The sequence below is a fragment of the Pelodiscus sinensis genome, chromosome 5 (genome assembly GCF_052426305.1).
Source record: "Pelodiscus sinensis isolate ZL-2025 chromosome 5, ASM5242630v1, whole genome shotgun sequence".
Lineage (NCBI taxonomy): Eukaryota > Metazoa > Chordata > Testudines > Trionychidae > Pelodiscus > Pelodiscus sinensis.
In genome coordinates this window covers 133985125-134005323 of record NC_143056.1, presented here as the reverse complement: position 1 = coordinate 134005323, position 20199 = coordinate 133985125, and the positions used below count along the sequence as shown (strand labels likewise).

At 61.5% G+C, this 20199-nt stretch overlaps 2 protein-coding genes across 2 annotated transcripts; both read left to right on the top strand.

Annotated features, from left to right (window-relative positions):
• Positions 1–4171: 4171 nt before the first annotated feature.
• Positions 4172–9701, top strand: LOC142818243 (perforin-1-like). Its single transcript, XM_089779059.1, has 3 exons — positions 4172–4323; positions 6935–7499; positions 8386–9701. Exons 2-3 carry the CDS (start codon positions 6955–6957, stop codon positions 9446–9448), a joined length of 1608 nt encoding a protein of 535 aa, XP_089635185.1. The 5' UTR covers positions 4172–4323; positions 6935–6954; the 3' UTR covers positions 9449–9701.
• A 7583-nt stretch (positions 9702–17284) lies between these two features.
• Positions 17285–19626, top strand: LOC102462304 (perforin-1-like). Its single transcript, XM_089779060.1, has 2 exons — positions 17285–17867; positions 18536–19626. The coding sequence occupies exons 1-2, from the start codon at positions 17359–17361 to the stop codon at positions 19572–19574; spliced, it is 1548 nt and encodes a 515-aa protein (XP_089635186.1). The 5' UTR covers positions 17285–17358; the 3' UTR covers positions 19575–19626.
• Positions 19627–20199: the final 573 nt, after the last annotated feature.

The following is a 20199-nucleotide window of genomic DNA, read 5'->3' as shown; positions in this document are numbered from 1 at the left end:
GCCCACATCTGGAATACTGTGTACAGATGTGGTCTCCTCACCTCAAAAAAGATGTTTTGGCCTTGGAAAGGGTTCAGAAAAGGGCAACTAAAATGATTAGGGGTTTGGAACGGGTCCCATGTGAGGAGAGGCTAAAGAGACTGGGACTTTTCAGTTTGGAAAAGAGGAGACTGAGGGGGGATATGACAGAGGTCTATAAAATCTTGAGTGGTGTGGAGATGGTGAATAAAAAAAGTTATTTATTAGTTCCCATAATAGAACTAGAGGACACCACATGAAATTAATGGTAGCAGGTTTAAAACTAATAAAAGAAAGTTCTTCTTCACACAGCGTGTAGTCAACCTGTGGAACTCCTTGCCAGAGGAGGCTGTGAAGGCTAGGACTATAATAGAGTTTAAAGAGAGGCTTTTATGGATGTTAGGTCTATTAAAGGCTATTAGCCAGGGGGTAGAAATGGGTCCCTGGCCCGTTTGTCTGGAGAGGGATGGCAGGAGTCAAATCGCTTGATCATTGTCTTTGGTCCACCCCCTGTGGGCACCTGGTGCTGGCCACTGTGGGCAGACAGGCTACTGGGCTAGATGGACCTTCGGTCTGACCCAGTACGGCCGTTCTTATGTTCTCTCCTGGGGCCCTGCTGGCTGCTGCTCTGGCGCCCCCTGGTGCCTCCCCTGGGAACGCCCTCCCCTGCCCTCCTGGGGCCCTGCTGGCTGCTGCTCTGGCGCCCCCTGGTGCCTCCCCTGGGAACACCCTCCCCTGCCCCCCTGGGGCCCTGCTGGCTGCTGCTCTGGCGCCCCCTGGTGCTTCCCCTGGGAACACTCTCCCCTGCCATCTCTGTACTCCCGGAGCCCTCTGGCATTCCTTCCTCCCCCTATGTCAGGGCTCTGTGCCCCCCCCACTCCTTTCCCCCATTTCAGGGGCTCTGTGTGTCCCCCATTCCCCCCATGCCAGGGCTCTGGGAGCCCCTCATTGCCCCCCTTTCCCTGTCACAGAGCTCAGAGGTTATGAACATCAGAGCGGCCAGACGGGGCCAGACGAAAGGTCCATGTAGCCCGGTGTCCTGCCTGCTGACGGGTGCCCCATGGGGAGGGCCGTACGTAGGCCTGGAGAGCCGGTTTCTCTGTTGCACTCAGAGCGGGCGAGGCCGTAGCTAGAGAGCCGGCCCAGCCCTGGGAGGGGCACGTTGGGAGGACGTGGACACACGGCGAGAGTCCAGAGGAGAGTGATAAAGCGAAAAGTGGTCAGGACACGTGGCCTGTGAGCAAAGCGGCAAGCAGGGGGCACGGTCTGTCCTGAGAGAGTTGGGGGGCTTGGGGCCGGGCTTTACTCGGGTTGCCAGATGGTTTAATCAAAAATACCAACCTCCCCCCCCTTCCAAAAAAAACCACCGGGGGAAAAAATCTGTTCAGAAAAAAAGGGGAGACCAACGTTCTTGAACATAATAAAATGGACCCCCAGACTTATTAAGCAAAATAAAATCAAATAAAATAATTAAAAAAAACCCAGCATGGCCCCTTTAAGAAACGCCCTTGAGGCTCTTTGGCTTTAACAGGCTGGTGGCGGCTGGTGGCCATCTTGTTTTCTGGCTCCGGGCCAGGCAGTTGTCCTGCAGAACCGGGTAACCTGGTTGCTGAGTGTCTGTAGGGTTGCCAGGGGTCCGGTTTTTACACAGAGAGGCTGATATTTTTACCTCCTGCAGGGAAAAAATCAGAAAATGTCGGACATTTCAGGTGTCTGGTATTTTCTGAATTTTTTTACCGGACAGAATGTGAAAATACCGTACGGTCTGGGTCAATACCGGACACCTGGCAGCCCAGGGCTTTCCACGTGTTCAGGACTGTGGCCCTGCAGGGCCCTGTCTTCTCCCCACACGCCCACCAGGGTGGGAGAAGGATTCATGAACCTGTCCCATATGCAGCTCTGCCCTGATCTCTCCCCTCGAGACAGAAATATGGTTGCCAGGTGTCCGGTATGTGGGAATTTTTGCCTCCTGTCTGGTAAAATAATTCAGAAAATACCAGACACCTACAATGCTGTCCGGCTGAATACGGAGGCAGCCTGGCATCCCTAGTGCCCACCGGGTTCATCAGGGAAACTGTCCGGCCCCACGCAGGGAGGAAAGATGGCGGGTGGCCACCAGCAGCTTGTCAGGGCTAAAAGACTCACCACGTGGTTCTTAACAGGGCCCCGGTGCTGGGGTTGTTTTTTGCGTAACAATTCCCGGGGGCCTTTTTTTGCTCAACACATTTTTCTTAGAGTGTTTTTTTTTTGTTTTTGGTATTTTTTCAGAAACCATCTGGCAACTTTCGATGGAAACAGAGTCTGAAGCAGGGAGCTCAGCGCTCGCTCCACCGGCCCCATCACCTCTGGGGTGACAAGCTCCCCCCCAACTCCTGCGCCGTGTCCGCAGAGCACGCCGGAGGATCCAACATTACCTGAATGGCGGCCGTCCCCTGCAGCACAGGCCGGGATGGGGAAGGCAATCCGCAGCCCCGGCCCCGGCCAATCCAGCCTGAGCCTTGCTGGCCACTTGGAGGGCTGGGGTTGCCATGCTGTAGCCCCGGCCCCAGCCCTGCCGGGTGGCTGTGATAATCAGGCTGCCACACGGTACCCCAGCCTTCCCCAGGGCCCGGCCACTGGGGCGTCTCTATTCTCCCTTCCCCATGTCATGGGCCACCCCTGCCCTGAGGACAGACAACCGGCGGTGAGGAACGAGGCCGGGTGGGCGGGAGGATCCGCTGTTGGCAGCCAACCGGCGATTGCAGGGGGAGTCCTCACCGGCGCTTGCAGGTGCTGCAGCCAGCGCGCTCCCTCCATCCGGCCTGGGGCTACCAGGGACACAGGCAGCTTCTGGGCTGGCCGCAGGGGCTGGGGCCGACAGCCTGGGATCTGTCCTTTCCCAGCCCTGCGAGAGCTCGGCCCCCACTTCTGTGACCACCCGAGCAGCAACCGCGCTGCCCCAGCGCCGGCCCGCAGTGCGTCAGGCCTGGGCTCAGCAGGGGAAGGCCGGTGACCTTTGGGCTCTGTGTGCCCCCCCTGCCCCAGCACCCCGCCCTGCAGCTGGGCAGTTTCTGGGAAATGCCGAGGCTGGAGCCAGCATCCCTGGAAGATTTTCACTGTCAGCTTCCAATTGGCTCTTTAGTTTTGTTTACGCTGTAGGAACCAAACCTGCCAATTACAGTCCCAGGGCAGTGGGGGTGGGGATCCCTCCTGGGACAGTGGGGGTGCGGATCCCACCCACCAGGCACGTGTCCTGCCCAGCTCAGGGGGGAGAAACCACTGAGCCCAAAACTCAGCTAAAACCAGAAAATGATCAGACAATTGGAGGGTTCAGGGCCCTACCCAGAGACCCCGAGGGGAACAGCCTTTTTGGGGGTGTCAGTCGGTTGGTGGGGGCTGTGATCAGAGCTTCAGGAGCAGGCTAGTGAGGCTGGCAGGGGAGCAGGGGAACTGAGCAGTGGAGCCGGCCGGGAGCAATGTTCCCTCGAATGTTTTCCAACTATCGGCGGGTTGTTCCACTTTTGTGCGGAATAAAATGTTTACGTGCACCAATGCCTCTGCAAAGTGCACCACCCGTAGAACACAAACCGCGCTGGGGACACTCTTAGTGAGGTGGGCAGCACTGGCATCTCCCTGAGGGGCCGCACAAGCGCTTAGTTCCCAGGGGACGCTGGCCAGGAGGGGGAGCAGGCAGCCTCGGGTTTGGGGCTGCCAGAGCCAGCGCTGCCCGGAGCTCACGGTGCCCTGGGCACACGCCGCCAGGGACTGCAGCAGCCACTGCTGCTGCTGAGAGGTTTGGCAGGCGGGGAGGCCGGAGAGCAGTGAGGGGAAGGGGAGACCCCCCCCCTCCACTGCCTGCCCAGAGCCTAGAGGGGTCCCACGCACCCCTCCCCCAGGGCACCAGCCACCCTGGGACTGCGGAGCTCTGGGCCGGCTGGGGTGGGCGGGGGGCCCCTCCGGCCCTGGGTGCAGCGGGGAGGGGACTGGGCCCCGCAGCCCGGGCACCAGAGGGGAAGGACTCAGGCTCTGCCAGCCCTGACAGGTGCAGAGGGGCGTCTGCCCAGGCACTGGGGGAGCGGCGGCTGGTCACGGTTTCCTTTGCCCAGGCTGAAGGGGAGGAAGCGGGGGGGGGGGGGCTGAGGGAGGGTCAGTGTCTGGGCCAGGCACCACGGGGTGGGCGGAGAGAGGGGTAGGCCCGAGGGGAGGGGGCGGAGCATCCCTGGGAACACCAGCCCCCAGCGCCTGGGGCTGTATTTAGAGGGCACCCGGCAAACCCGGCGGCAGGGAGTCTGGGCGCTGGATCCCTCCGGCCTGGGCACAGAACAGGTACGTGCCGGACACGGGGAAACGCAGGGGACGGATCCGGGGCAAACCCGGAGCTCTAAGGTGGGGGGAGCCCACATCTTGTGTCTGCCTAAGTCAGGGTGACCTGCACTGGGGGGCACCAAGGGAGGTGCCCAGGCAGGGGGGCAGAGAAGGGAACTTCCCACCCAATAGAGAAACTGCAGCACTGACCTCTCTGACCCCCAATTATCTTCGATCTCCTCCTTCACCCCCTTCCTACTCCACCTGCCCCCCCACATCTCCCACCACTCCCCATTGCCCCAGCGCCCCTGCCCCAGGAATCGTTCCTGCCTGGCCCCACATCCCAGCATTCACGGAGGGGGGGCGCGAGAGGGACTGGCATGTTTTCCGTTAAAAGCATTTTCGAAACAGAGCGTCTAGATTGGCAGGATGCTTTTCCGGAAAAGCACTTTTTACGGAAAAGCGTCCGTGGCCAATCTAGACACGCTTTTCCACAAAAAAGTCCTGATCGCCATTTTCACCATCGGGGCTTTTTTTGTGGAAAATGAATCAGAGCTGTCTACACTCGCCCTTTTGCGCAAAAGCTTTGCCCAAACGGAAGCAGAATAGCCTTTCCGCAAGAAGCACTGATTTCTTACACTAGAAAGTCAGTGCTTTTGTGGGAATTCAAGCGGCCAGTGTAGACATCTGGCAAGTTTTCCCGGAAAAGCAGCTTATTTTCCGGAAAAACTGGCCAGTCTAGACACAGCCCAGGAGGCCTGGCTCCCGGCTCCAGTGAGCAAGCGGGTGAGAGTCACCCTGACGTTGCCTAGTGGGGCCAAAGTGCAAGGGACGGTTGTTGAGACGTGTCGGGATTCTCATGTGAACACACAAAACCCAGCCACAACCACGGCCGGCTGCCTGCAGCGACTCTGGCACACACTGGGCTCCGTGGGGTACAAGTGGGCTCCGTGGGTGTCTAGGGAAAGCTTGTGCGTTGCTGCGTCTGTCTGCCCTGCTCCCCTGTCTGTGGGCTGTGTGCGGAGGGGAGGCATGTCGGCTCCGTGCTGGGATCGAGGGTGGCAGGGCCGATGGGCCGGCGAGTCGAGGCTCTGGGCGGGCCGTGGACGTTCGGGGGGGCCCATCCCCAGCTGAGGAGTTTTGCTGTGACTCTGCAGAGTCTGAGCCACGGCTGCCGGGCGGAGTCACGCCTGGACAAGCGACTTGCTCCTGTGACAAACAACACAAGAGCCACGGGATTCCCACCACGTGGGCAAGGGGAGAAAACGGCCCCTGGAGATTCCTCCATTTGGGCTTCACTCCGGCTCATCCCTGCAAGAGCATCTCTGCTAGGAACTGAGCCGGGCAGGACTGACGGCCCCTCCCAGCACAGGGCGTGTCCCGGAGACTTGTGATAGCAGAATATCCCATCCCGGCGACACGCCTGCGCCAGGAACCTTGCATGGGTGCACGCTGTGGGCTGCCATGGCTGTACATCGCGGCAGTGCGACACTTTCTGTCTGTGATCGGTTCCTTCCCGAACCATTCCCAATATTCTCTGAGCTTTTCCGACAGACACTGCAGAGGTTTTCAGGGAGCTCTCCGCAGCGACTCCCAGATCTCTCTGGAGTGGGACCAGCCGCGCCCCCCCCGATGAGGGGTCACACGTGGGATTGTCTTGCCCTGTGCGTTCCTTTGCGTTTCCGCTCCCTGGATTCCCTCTGCCCCCGGCGCCCAGGCACCCAGTGCTGGGAGGCCCCTTTGCAGCGCTTGGCAGGCAGCTCTGCCCTGCAGCAAGACGGGGAATGTTCCACCTCTGCGTTTGCGCCTTTCCCAGGGTCGTTAAGGAAAAAGCTGAACCACCTGGTCCCCATCCAGCCCCCTGGCGCCCCCACGAGTCCCCCCTCCGCCCTCACCGTTTGTTCCTGCCCCGGTAGGAGGAGGACTGAGGACACTCCCGTGGGCGCTCTGCTCTCTCGCTCTCCCTGCGGCAGGGCACGGGGCTGCGCGTGTCTGGGACAGGTCACCCCACTGCACTGGCTCCCAGACGTCTGTACGTGCGGCCCCTGAATGAGAACCCCCCCCCCCGGACATCACAGACACTTTAAGAGCGGTATCAGTGGTGACGGCAAAGCGGGGTCTGGGCTGCAGCCTGGCAGCTCACGGCCCCCAGGTAACAATCTAGCAACCCCCTGGCAGCTCCCAACCTCCCCCCCCCCGAGAGCCCTGCCCTTGTCCTGCAGCTCACGGGGGGATTGAGATCCGACACAAGGAGGGGAGATTCACCTGGGGGGGGGGGGGGCGTAGGACTGTGCACAGCAGCTTGGCCATTGGATGGAATGAGAACGACTCACTAGTTTTACGTCCCCTCCCACCCACAGCAAAACCAACCGCCCCCTAGTGCACAGAACCAGAACTGTCAGGTTATGTGTGTCATAGCCCCTGCACTGCTCTCACCAAGCTGCAATTCTCTGTTAGATTCAGAGGGGTGGGCCGGCTCTAACATAGCTTGTTGGAATCTTTCCTCTCACATGCAGGGAGAGTTGTAGAAGCTTGGATGTTTCTGGGATGCTGGTAGCGTGTGTGGTGCCTGCGGAACTCCCTGCCACTGGATTCCCATTAATGAAGGGTCTCTCTGTTTCTCTCCCACTAGGGAGGCTCAGACACTGAAAGATGCTCCCTGGTGAAGGCGCCCTGGTACCAGCCATGCCTAGTTGCAGCATCTTCATCCCGCTTCTCCTCTTTCTCCCTGGAGTCTCCCCCTACTGCTACACCGCCATGGCTGAGAAGTGCAGTGAGTCGATGCCTTTGATGCCTTGGCACAGCCTGGTGGGGAAGGGCATCGACATCACCACGCTGGGCTGGACAGAGGCCTCCCTGTTTGACACCAGCCTGTGGCAGAACCATGATGGCACCTGCACCCTGTGCCAGAGCCCGCAGCAGGACAGGAAGATGCCGCTGGCCGTGGTGGACTGGAAGGAAACCGTTTCCTGCCAACAGGAGGTGAGAAGCTCGGTGGAGCAGTCGGCTGTGGCCGTGGCCCAGGCCGTGGCATCGGCTGTGACCAGCGACTGGAAGAAGGAGCTGGGTCTGTCGGGGGAGACAAAAGACCTGGCCCTGGGGGGGGCACGATCCCCGCTCGCCAGCTTCGCCTACGAGAAGGAGCAGCAGGACAAGTACATGTTTGTGCTCAATGAGGTGTCCTGTGTGTTTTACAGGTGAGAGTCCCCCAATAGGTCCCCCGCCCCGCCCCCTGCAGCATAGCGCCCCCTGCTGGGCCCCCGCCCTGCTCCCTGCAGCACAGCGCCCCCTGCTGGGCCCCCGCCCCGCCCCCTGCAGCACAGCGCCCCCTGCTGGGCCCCCGCCCCACCCCCTGCAGCACAGTGCCCCCTGCTGGGCCCCCGCCCCGCTCCCTGCAGCACAGCGCCCCCTGCTGGGCCCCCGCCCCGCCCCCTGCAGCACAGCGCCCCCTGCTGGGCCCCCGCCCTGCTCCCTGCAGCACGGCGCCCCCTGCTGGGCCCCCGCCCCCGCCCCCTGCAGCACAGCGCCCCCTGCTGGGCCCCCGCCCCGCCCCCTGCAGCACAGTGCCCCTGCTGGGCCCCCGCCCCACCCCCTGCAGCACAGCGCCCCCTGCTGGGCCCCCCCCCTCTCCCTGCAGCACAGCGCCCCCTGCTGGGCCCCCGTCCTGCTCCCTGCAGCACAGCTCCCCCTGCTGGGCCCTCGTCCCGCTCCCTGCAGCACAGCTCCCCCTGCTGGGCCCCCGTCCTGCTCCCTGCTCACAATACTCCGTGATGGGCCCCCGCCCCGCCCCATGGGCCCCCCCCCCCCCTGCTCCCTGCAGCACAGCGCCCCCTGGCCCCCCCCCCCGCTGGCCCCCCCCCCCGCTCCCTGCAGCACAGCGCCCCCTGCTGGGCCCTGCCCTGCTCCCTTCAGGGGCCTTTCCCCAGTGCCTGCAGCACAACCTGTGCCCTGCTCTCTGAAGCACAGCGCCCCCTGCTGTAAAGCCACAGAGTTGGCACTGAGGCAGTGAGGCCAGTGTTGTTGGGGAAAGGAGCAGGGGCCTGTAGGTGGCTCATTACTCCCCTTTCTTTCCTTTCTGGGCAGATTGCGACTCACAAAGCAGCCCTGGCTGATGCAACAATTCTCCCATGCCCAACGCCACCTTCCGCCCAGCTATGAACCTGACATATACCAGCCCTTCCTGGCCACATATGGCACCCACTATCTGAGCCAGGCAGTGCTGGGTGGGCGCGTGCGGCAGCTGACGGCCATCCCGACCTGCCGGGCGGCGCTGGACGGGCTGACAGATGCTGAAATCAGAGAGAAGCTGGGCTTTGAGTTCTTGGAAGACCTGGGATTGAACCAGTTCCTATCTGGCTCCCACGATGACGAGCCGAGCAGCCAGGGCAGGCTGAGCTCCCCGGTGCCCTACATGGAGAAGCGCGTCGAGGTGACGGGGGGGGACAGCCGCACCCAGGAACTCTTCTCCACCACCCAGAACACCACGACATTCACAGGCTGGCTGGAGAGCCTCCACGCCAGCCCCGGCCTGGTCTCCTTCTCCCTGGAGCCCATCCACACGCTGGTTAAGCAGGGAGACCCCCGGCGGGAGGCGCTGAAGCAGGCGGTGAAGGAGTACGTGGCTGAGCGGGAGCAAAGGTGGAACTGCACTGGGAGCTGCCCAGAGGGCGGCTATGTTGACTCCTTGGATCCCTGCAAATGTCACTGCTCCAGCAACCCCGTCACCGACTCCATGTGCTGCTCCCTCCGGCGGGGCCTGGTCCGGCTCAGTGTCCACGTGCAGTGGGCTAAAGGCCTATATGGGGACGTCTCATCTGGCACCGACGGCTACGTCAAGGTCTTCTTCCAAGGCCAGGAGCTGCGGACTTTCTACATTGAAGGAAACGACAACCCCAAGTGGTTTCACAAGCTGAACTTCGGGCTGGTGACGCTGTCGGTGCAGCCCAAGCTGAGAGTGGAGGTGTGGGACAGTGACCCACATTATGACGACCTGCTGGGTGCCTGCGACATCGAACTCGAGTCCGGCAAGGACGTCACGCTCATCTGCAACCTGAACCACGGCTTCTTGAGGTTTTCCTACCTGCTGGAGTGCGGGCCCAACCTGGGCGGGAACAGCTGCCAGGAGTACGTGCCGGTGAGGGGCTGAGGGAGAGAACCCAGGAGTCCTCGCCCACAGCCAGCTCCCCCCCATCTCTGTAGCCCCCAGCCCCTTGCCTGAGCTGCAGTTCCCAAGGCTCTCAAGGAAATACAGCCCCCTCCTTTCCCAGCAACCCCCCATCTCCGAGGGCGCAGGGCCGTGCGTATTCCCATTCCGTCACTCTTTGCAGTAGCTCTGGTTTTGCTGCACCGTGCAGTTCCACCTCAGCGCCATCGCGCTAATAAACGTGGGACCGGCTTGATTTCTAGTTCCTTTCATTTTAGAACAGGCACCCTCAGCCCAGCCGCTCCCTGGGGGCTCTGTGGGCTGGGCTGGGCGCCGTCCCGCATGGCAGCCTGTCCCGGTGCAGGACAGGGAATGGCGGGAGCGGGTGTCGAATGGGCGGGACAGGACCTTTCCGAATTCCGGGGTTTCTCTCCATGGGGCGGGAGTGGGGGTCGAGATGTCTCACATTCTAGGGTTGCCAGATTAATAAAAATTACCGAACACCCCCCCAAAAGCCCCACCAGTGAAAATCTGTTTGGGGGGTGGGAAGAGATCACAGTTGTTGAGAAAAAGAAATTTAAAAAACTAGCAAACCAGCATGGCCGCATTAAGAGGCTTTTGGGAACTAGGAGACTGCCATTCGCTGGCAGCCAGATTGTGTCTCCATGCTCCGGGTCAGACAGCTCCGCTGCAGAACCAGGGAAGTGGGGAAGGATGGGAGGCTTGGGACCTGTTTCTGAGTGTGTCCAGGGGTCCAGTATTGACCTGGACAGTCTGGGATTCTCACCCCCGGCTGGGAAAGAAACAAAAAATTCCAAACATTTCAGATGTCCAGTATTTCCTGATTTTTTTTACTGGACAGGAGGAAAAAATACCAGACTGTCTGGGTCAATACCGGGCACCTGGCAGCCCCGGGCTTTCCACGTGTTCAGGACTGTGGCCCTGCAGGGCCCTGTCTTCTCCCCACACGCCCACCAGGGTGGGAGAAGGATTCATGAACCCACCCCACGTGCAGCTCTGCCCTGATCTCTCCCCTCGAGACGGAAATAGGGTTGCCAGGTGTTCAGTATGTGGGAATTTTTGCCTCCTGTATGGTAAAAAAATTCAGAAAATACCGGACACCTACAATGCTGTCCGGCTGAATACGGAGGCAGCCTGGCATCCCTAGTGCCCACATGGGCCCCATGCAGGAAGGCAAGAAGGCTGGCAGCCATTGGCAGCCTGATAGGGCCCAAAAGACTCACCACGGGATTTTTAAAGGGGCCACGGTGGTGGGTTGGTTTTGTATGTTTTTTGCTTAACAATTCTTGGGGGCCCCCTTTTTATTTTCTGCCTGGCAAACTTTTTCCCAGCGTGGGGCTTTTTTTTCCGGTATTTTTTCTGAAACCACCTGGCAACCCTAGACGGACATCCAGTCTGAAGCAGGGAGCTCAGAGCTCACCCCACCGGCCCCATCACCTCTGGGGTGAGAAGTGCCCCTCCTCCCCACCCCTGCGCCGTGTCCGCAGAGCACGCCGGAGGATCCAACATCACCTGAATGGCGGCCGTCCCCTGCAGCACAGGTCTGGGTGAAGGCAATCGCCAGCCCCGGTCCTGAAGCCAAGCCCTGCCAAATCCAGCCTGAGCCTTCCTGGGTGTCAGGGCTGGCTTGAGCCATTCCTGCGTCCTGAGCACCTGGCATATGCCGCATGCATGGCTCCGCCCCTGGGCACACAGTGCAGGAGTGGCCCCACCCCCCGGCACGCTGTGCACCATCCAGCTGCAATCAGAGCCGGATTAAGGGGGGGGGGCGAGCAGGGCAGCTGCCCAGGGCGCCAGCCTATGGGGGGCACCTGATGGCAGTTGTAAGGGGCACCTTGCGCCCAGGGCTGGGGGCCACGTGACACCCCTTAGAGCTGCCATTAGGCACCCCCCATAGGACAGCGCCCTGGGCAGCTGCCCGGCTAGCCCTCTCCTTAATCTGGCCCTGCATGCTGTAGCCCCGGCCCCAGCCCTGCCGGGTGGCTGTGATAGTCAGGCTGCCACACGGTACCCCAGCCTTCCCCAGCGCCCGGCCACCGGGGCGTGTCTGTTCTCCCTTACCCATGCCACGGGCCACCCCTGCCCTGCAGACAGACAACCGGCGGTGAGGAATGAGGCCGGGTGGGCGAGAGGATCCGCTGCTGGCAGCCAACCGGCGATTGCAGGGGGAGTCCTCACCGGCCGCCTACAGGTGCTGCAGCCAGCGCGCTCCCTCCATCCGGCCTGGGGCTACCAGGGACACAGGCAGCTTCTGGGCTGGCCGCAGGGGCTGGGGCCGACAGCCTGGGATCTGTCCTTTCCCGGCCCTGCGAGAGCTCGGCCCCCACTTCTGTGACCACCCGAGCAGCAACCGCGCTGCCCCAGCGCCGGCCCGCAGTGCGTCAGGCCTGGGCACAGCAGGGGAAGGCCGGTGACCTTTGGGCTCTGTGTGCCCCCCCTGCCCCAGCACCCCGCCCTGCAGCTGGGCGGTTTCTGGGAAATGCCGAGGCTGGAGCCAGCGTCCCTGGAAGATTTTCACTGTCAGCTTCCAATTGGCGCTTCAGTTTTGTTTACGCTGTAGGAACCAAACCCACCAATCACAGTCCTGGGACAGTGGGGGTGGGGATCCCTCCTGGGACAGTGGGGGTAGAGACCCCACCCACTAGGGACGTGTCCTGTTCAGCTCAGGGGGGAGACACCTCTGAGCCCAAAACTCAGCTAAATCCAAGGGTCAAGAAATGATCAGACAGGAGGAGGGTTCAGGGCCCCACCCAGGGACCCCAAGGGGAAGAGCCTTAAGATTTTTGGGGGTGTCAGTCAGTTGGTGGGGGCTCTGATTATGGCTGTAGGTGCCAGAGCAGGGTAGGGAAGCTGGCAGGGGAGCAGAGGAACTGAGCAGCACGGCCGGCCACAATATTCCCTCTAATGTTTTTCACCTATTAGCAGTTTTTTTCCACTTATGTGCGGAATATTTTTTTCTGTGTGTCAATGCCTCTGCAAGGTGCACCACCCGTAGAACAAAAACGCTGTTAGTGAGGTGGGCAGCACGGGCATCTCCCCGGAGGGGCTGCACAAGCGCTTGGTTCCCAGGGGACGCTGGCCGGGAGGGGGAGCAGGCAGCAGGGCAGCCTCGGGGTTGGGGCTGCCAGAGCCAGCGCTGCCCGGAGCTCACGGTGCCCTGGGCACACGCCGCACAGGGACTGTATCAGCCACTGCTGCTGCTGAGAGGTTTGGCAGGCGGGGAGGCCGGAGAGCAGAGAGGGGACGGGGGGAGGCCTTAGGGGGGGGAGGTGGAGGGTGGGAAGTGGCAGCAGGAAGATAGGAATGGGGGGGGGCTCAGGAGGCAGCAGATGCTCTGAGGTCACCCTCCAGGCACCCCCCCTCCACCGCCTTTGCAGAGCCTTGAAGGGCGCCCCACGCACCCCCCCCAGGGCACCAGCCAGCCTGGGACTGCGGAGCTCTGGGCCGGCTGGGGTGGGCGGGGGGCCCCTCTGGCCCTGGGTGCGGCGGGGAGGGGACTGGGCCCCGCAGCCCTGGCACCAGAGGGGAAGGACTCAGGCTCTGCCAGCCCGGACAGGTGCAGAGGGGGGTCTGCCCAGGCTCTGGGGGGGCTGGGGGCTCACCGGGGGTGGGGGGAGGGGCGGCCGGTCAGAGTTTGCCTTTTCCCGGACTGGAGGGAGGAAAGCGGGGGGGGGGGCTGGGGGGAGGGTCAGTGTCTGGGCCAGGCACCACGGGGTGGGCGGAGAGAGGGGGGGGCCCGAGGGGAGGGGGCGGAGCATCCCTGGGAACACCAGCCCCCAGCGCCTGGGGCTGTATTTAGAGGGCACCCGGCAAACCCGGCGGCAGGGAGTCTGGGCGCTGGATCCCTCCGGCCTGGGCACAGAACAGGTACGTGCCGGACACGGGGAAACGCAGGGGACGGATCCGGGGCAAACCCGGAGCTCTGGGGAGAGGGAGCCAGGGCCTGGGCCCTGCCCAAAGCGGGTGACTGGGATTGGGGGGGGGCAGGGGAGGTGCCCGGCAGGGGGCAGAGGAGGGAACGTCCCACTGAACAGAGACACTGCAGAGCTGACTCCACCGCCCTGGTGTCTCCCCAGCACTGACCCCTCTGACCCCTGAACCCCCGATCTCCTCCTTCACCCCCTTTCTACTCCACCTGCCCCCCCACATCTCCCACCACTCCCCATTGCCCCAGCGCCCCTGCCCCAGGAATCGTTCCTGCCTGGCCCCACATCCCCATGGTGGCAGGGAGCAGGTGGAGCCCCCCAATTCCATGTGTGCACACCTAGGGCAGAGGGCCTCATTCTCGCCCCCCCCATGACCCTGGCACACGCACACAGAGAGGGCCTGTGGGAGAAGGACTCCGTTAAACCTTGGCCCCCTCTGAGAGAGGGACTCAGAGCCACCCCCATCCTGGAGCAGACACAGGTCGGGGGCTCAGGGATGCCGCGTATCTCAGGGGCCGAGGGAGGGGTCCCTCTGCTCTGCCCCTGGTCTCCTTCCCCGTGTCCTGTCTCTCCCCGCATCCCGACCGGCAGAGCAGGGTGCAGGCATCCATGGGGCGACCCCGCGCCCGCACACACTGGCTCCCCAGCAAGTTTTTGGCTTTCAGTAGAACCCAGGAGGCCTGGCTCCCGGCCCCTGTGACCATCTGGGTGAGAGTCACCCTGACGTTGTCCAGTGGGGCCACAGTGCAAGGGACGGGTGTTGGGATTCTCATGTGAACACACAAAACCCAGCCACAACCACGGCCGGCTGCCTGCAGCGACTCTGGCGCACAGTGGGCTCCGGGGGGTACAAAGTGGGTTCCATGGGGTGTCTAGGGAAAGCTTGTGCGTTGCTGCGTCTGTCTGTCCTGCTCCCCTGCCTGTGGGCTGCGTGTCCGGAGGGGAGGCGTGTCGGCTCCGTGCTGGGATCGCAGGGGTTTGCTTCTGGGAGACACAACAGGCGTCCCCACCGAGCGTGGCAGGGCCAATAGTCCCAACACAGCATGTAGTCCAGAGACTTCTGTGATAGCAAAATATCCCATCCCGGCGACACGCCTGAGCCAAGAACTTTGCATGGATGGATGGATGGATGCTTGCTTGCTTGCTTGCTTTCTCTTTCGATGTTAGATTCTAAAGGATTGGCCCAACTTGCTCTTTTATATAAGACCTAAGCTGGAAATTGAGCAGGGAATGTAAGTGGTCACATTCTAACTCCCTAGAAGAGCAGACAGGAACCGCTCAGTTACATTGTCACTAACACTAGAGATGTGATCACAAAGTGTACAGTCAATGTCTTTTAGTAGGTCTCTAAGGGCACGTCTATACTGCAGGGTGAAAGCCAAATTAAGCTTCGCAACTTCAGCTATGTCAGTTGCGTAGCTGACGTGAAAATAGCTGAATTCGGCTTTAGGCGCTGGCTACACAGCAGGAAGTCAAAGGAAGAACACACATCCTCCGACTTCTCGTGAAAGGAGGGTTGCAGGAGTCGGAGTAAGAAGTCCCCCAGCTCGACATATTTCGAAATAACGGCTGGTGGTGTAGATGCACGCTGTGTTGTTTCAGAATCTAGGTTTTCCTGTGAAACATTGTGAGTGTGTCTCACACTCTCCCTTTCTATATCACTAGACTCCATTCTGCTCCCAGAGGCGGGGCAAGAACCCAGGAGTTCAAGCTCCCAGCCCCGCTCTCTGCTCTAACCACTAGACCCCACTTCCCTCCCAGAACCAGGGAACCAACCCAGGAGTCCAGGCTTCCAGCCCCACCCTGCCAGTGCTCTGATCCCTCAACATCACTCCCCTGTCAGAACCTGGAAGAGAACCCAGGACTCCTGCATCCTCCAGTCCCCTCTCTACCCAGTCATGTCCCACTCCAGAGTTACAATGGGACCACCATGGTCAGGGTCTGTCCCTTCCCCTCAGCCAGGTCCTCCTCACTGGCGGACTAAAGACTAACACATTTCCAAGGGGATTAGGGCACATGATTTCGTGAGCTACAACTCACGTCCTCAGCTGCTGAAGAGAAAACGACAGACAGGAAAAAAAGGACACACACCAGAGCTAACCGAACCGGCCTGGCGGTGGCTCATCTCCAGCAGGGGGAGAAGGGGAGAGGACAAAGACGTGAGCGGGAAATTCCCTAGTGGACTGGGAGAACGGCTTCCTGGGGGTGTTTAGACCTTGGCTCGGGGAGTCCAATTTGCACCCGAATCCCAGCTCAGCAGAATCTCTCTCCGGTCTGTGTTTGGACGTTTCTGTCTCAGGCTGGCAGCTTGCAAGTCTGAAACTGTACCGGGGGATTTTGTATGTTGCTGCTCTTAATGCCTGATCCGTGTCCACAGATCCTTGTTCGCAGAGGGAGTCTGGTTTGGCCGATGCACAGGGCAGGGGGCGTTGCTGGCACCCGATGGCCTATGTCACCTTAAGGATGGGCCCCTCCAAGCATTTCTGGTGCCATTCTCCCTACCTTTCCCAAATCCAAGGTTGCTTTTTGAGATGGGACCTCCAGGCCGGCCTGTGGAGTTCACGCTGTGGGCTGCCATGGCTGTACATCGCGGCAGTGCGATACTTTCTGTCTGTGATCAGTTCCTTCCCGAACCATTCCCAATATTCTGTGAGCTTTTCCGACGACCACTGCAGACGGAGCAGATAGTTTCAGGGAGCTATTCGCAGTGACTCCAAAATATCTTTCATGAGTGGGAACAGCTGCTCCACCCCCCCGATTTGGTGTCTATACTTGGGATTCAATTTTGCCCTGTGCATTACTCTGCATTTCTGCTCACTGGATTCCCTCTGCCTCTGTATCGCCCAGGCACCCAGTGCTGGGACATCCCGTTGGAACGCTTGACACGCAGCTTTGGACTGCACTATTTTGAGTAATTTTGTATCATCTGCCAGTGTTTACACCTCTCTGTTTGCTCCTTTTCCCAGGATCATTCACGAATACACTGTACAGCCTGGGCCCACAGCCCCTGTGTCGGAAGAGGCGTCATTCCTCGCAGAACGAGGTTTACCGACGCTGAGAGGAGCTGCCTGTTATTTTGATATTAATTCGAAATAACGCTATTGCTGTGTAGACGGTCCATTGGTTGGAGTGAGAGCTACTCACCTGTGTGTGTTTCATCCTCGTCTATTCACAAGACCAGCCGCCCCCTAGTGGACAGAATCAGAACTGCCAGCTTGTGTGTGTCATAGCCCCTGCACTGCTCACCTCCTGCAGCAACTCTCTGTTAGGGTATGTCTAGGGGTATGTCTACACTAGCCCCCTAGTTCGAACTAGGGAGGCTAATGGAGGCATTCGAACTTGCAAATCAAGCCCGGGATTTAAACATCCTGCCCTTGATTTGCATGTTCCCGGCCGGTCGCCATTTTGAAATTTACAAGCCCAGACTAACTGCCGGTGTCTACATGAGGCAGGGAAATGGGCGTTCAAAATAAACCCCCTAAATCGAACTCTCTCTTAAACCTCCTTGCAGGAGGAATAACAGGTAGTTAGATTTAGGGCTTTATTTCGGACACTCCTTTCCCTGCCGCGAGTAGACGCAGGAAGTTAGTCCGGGCTTGTAAATTTAAAAAATGGCGACCGGTCGGGATCATGCAAATCAAGTGCGGGATGTTTAAATCCCAGGCTTGATTTGCAAGTTCGAATGCCGACATTAGCCTCCCTAGTTCGAACTAGGGGGCTAGTGTAGACATACCCATAGATTCAGAGGGGTGGGCCGGCTCTAACATCGGTTGTTGGAATCTTTCCTCTCACATGCAGGGAGAGTTCTATCAGCCTGGATGTTGCTGGGATGCTGGTAGCATGTGTGGTGCCTGCGAAACTGCCTGCCACTGGATTCCCATTAATGAAGGCTCTCTCTGTTTCTCTCCCATTACAAGGCTCAGACACTGAAAGCCGCTCCTTGGTGAGGGCGCCCTGGTACCAGCCATGCCAAGATGCAGCGTCTTTATTCTCCTCCTCTTTCTCCCTGGAGTCTCCCCCTACTGCTACACCGCCACGGCTGAGAAGTGCCGAGAGACGACGCCCTCGATGCCTTGGCACAGCCTGGTGGGGAAGGGCATTGACATCACCACGCTGGGCTGGACGGAGGCCTCCCTGCTGGACACCAGCCTGTGGCACGGCCCTGATGGCACCTGCACCCTGTGCCAGACCCCGCGGCAGGACAGGAAGGTGCCGCTGGTCGTGGTGAACTGGAAGGAAACCGTTTCCTGCCAACAGGAGGTGAGAAGCTCGGTGGAGCAGTCGGCTGGAAACGTGGCCCAGGCCGTGGCATCGGCTGTGACCAGCGACTGGAAGAAGGAGCTGGGTCTGATGGAGGAGACAAAAGACCTGGCCCTGGGGGGGGCGCGATCCCCGCTCGCCAGCTTCGCCTACGAGAAGGAGCAGCAGGACAAGTACATGTTTGTGCTCAATGACGTGTCCTGTGTGTTTTACAGGTGAGAATCCCCTGATAGGTCCCTCGCCCTGCCCCCTGCAGCACAGCGCCCCCTGCTGGGCCCCCGCCCTGCTCCCTGCAGCACAGCGCCCCCTGCTGGGCCCCCGCCCTGGCCCCTGCAGCACAGCACCCCCTGCTGGGGCCCCCCCCGCCCCCTGCTGGGCCCCCCCCGCCCCCTGCAGCACAGCGCCCCCTGCTGGGGGCTCCCCCCCGCCCTGCCCCCTGCAGCACAGCGCCCCCTGCTGGGCCCCCGCCCTGCCCCCTGCAGCACAGCGCCCCCTGCTGGGCCCCCGCCCCCCCCTGGGCCCCGCCCCCTCCCTGCAGCACAGTGCCCCCCCCCCGCTCCCTGCTGGGCCCCCACCCTGCTCTCTGCAACAAAGCACCCCCTCCTGGGCCCCCGCCCCCTGCAGCACAGCGCCCCCTGCTGGGCCCCGCCCTGCTCCCTTCAGCACAGCGCCCCCTGCTGGACCCCTGTCCTGCTCTTTAGAGAACAGCTCCCTGTACAGCTGCATGGGGACAATGAGGCAGTACTGACTGGGAGGGGACCCTGCCTTCATCTGAGCCCCCCCCCCAGGGAAGCCACACAGCGGGCAATGAGCCAGTTTGTGCTGGGCGAGGTGCCAGAGGTCTCTTGTTGGCTCCTAACTCCTCTCTCTTTCCTCTGGGCAGATTTAGACTCGCACATGACCCCCAGCTGACATCGCAATTCTCCCAGGCCCTGCGCCACCTTCCGCCCACCTACAGACCTGACACGTACCGGCCCTTCCTGGCCAGGTACGGCACCCACTATGCATGGCTGCCTGCGCTGGGCGGGCGTGTGCGGCAGCTGACGGCCATCCCGACCTGCCGGGCAGCGCTGGACGGGCTGACAGCCACTGAAATCAGGGAGCATCTGGACTCTGAATTCCTGCAAGGCCTGGGCTTGCACGCCCACATGTCAACCAGCCAGGGCAGGCTGAGCTCCCAGGCTCCCTACCTGGAGAAGCGCATCGAGGTGACGGGGGGTGACAGCCGCACCAACGCACAATTCTCCGAAAAGCAAGACCCCACGACATTCTCAGCCTGGAAGGAGAATCTCAACGCCAGCCCCGGCCTGGTCTCCTACTCCCTCCTGCCCATCCACACCCTGGTGGGGCCGGGAGACCCTCGGCGGGAGGCGCTGAGGCAGGCAGTGAAGGAGTACGTGGCTGAGCGGGGGCTGAGGAGGAGGTGCCCGCAGCACTGCCCAGAAGGGGGCTACGTCGACTCCTGCAAATGCCACTGCTCCAGCAGCTCCCTCACCGACTCCAAGTGCTGCCCCCTCCGGCGGGGCCTGGCCCGGCTCAGTGTCCACGTGCTGTGGGGCAGGGACCTGTGGGGGGACCACTTAACTGCCACTGATGCCTACGTTAAGGTCTTCTTCCAAGGCCGCGAGCTGCAGACGGGCCACATTGACAACGACAACAACCCGGAGTGGAAGAAAAACCTGGACTTCGGGGAGGTGACGCTGCCGGTGGGGCCTGAACTGAAGGTGGAGGTGTGGGACAGCGACTCAGCACCATGGCAGGACCACCTGCTGGGACATTGCACATCCTACCTCAAGGTCACCAAGACGCTCACACTCACCTGTAACCTTGACTATGGCCATGTGGTGTTTTCCTACTCGCTGGAGTGCGGGCTCCACCTGGGCGGGGACAGATGCCAGGAGTACGTGCCGGTGAGGGGCTGAGGGAGAGAACCCAAGAGTCCTGGCCCCCAACCAGCCTGTCCTGGTGGAGGACCTGCCGTGGCGCCCCCTGGTGCCTCCTCCTGGGAATGCCCTCCCCTTGCCTCCTGGGGCCTGCTGGCTGCTGCTCTGGCGCCCCCTGGTGCCTCCCCTGGGAACGCCCTCCCCTGCCCCCTGGGGCCCTGCTGGCTGCTGCTCTGGCGCCCCCTGGTGCCTCCCCTGGGAACGCCCTCCCCTGCCCCCTGGGGCCCTGCTGGCTGCTGCTCTGGCGCCCCCTGGTGCCTCCTCCTGGGAATGCCCTCCCCTTGCCTCCTGAGGCCCTGCTGGCTGCTGCTCTAGCGCCCCCTGGTGCCTCCTCCTGGGAATGCCCTCCCCTGCCCCCTGGGGCCCTGCTGGCTGCTGCTCTGGCGCCCCCCGGTGCCTCCTCCTGGGAATGCCCTCCCCTTGCCTCCTGAGGCCCTGCTGGCTGCTGCTCTAGCGCCCCCTGGTGCCTCCTCCTGGGAACGCCCTCCCCTGCCCCGTGGGGCTCTGCTGGCTGCTGCTCTAGGACCCCCCCACTTTCCTGAGCAGACTCTATGCTTGTAAAGCATGAACCGAGGGATCGCACCCTGGGGCTGTGTGGGCTGAG

What these genes read in the sequence shown, in the direction of transcription:
- LOC142818243 (XM_089779059.1), top strand. Translation starts at nt 6,955, where the DNA reads ATGCTCCCTGGTGAAGGCGCCCTGGTACCAGCCATGCCTAGTTGCAGC. An exon ending in GTGTCCTGTGTGTTTTACAG is followed by an intron (nt 7,500 to 8,385) that starts GTGAGAGTCCCC and finishes CTTTCTGGGCAG; the next exon opens with ATTGCGACTCACAAAGCAGC.
- LOC102462304 (XM_089779060.1), top strand. Translation starts at nt 17,359, where the DNA reads ATGCCAAGATGCAGCGTCTTTATTCTCCTCCTCTTTCTCCCTGGAGTC. An exon ending in GTGTCCTGTGTGTTTTACAG is followed by an intron (nt 17,868 to 18,535) that starts GTGAGAATCCCC and finishes TCCTCTGGGCAG; the next exon opens with ATTTAGACTCGCACATGACC.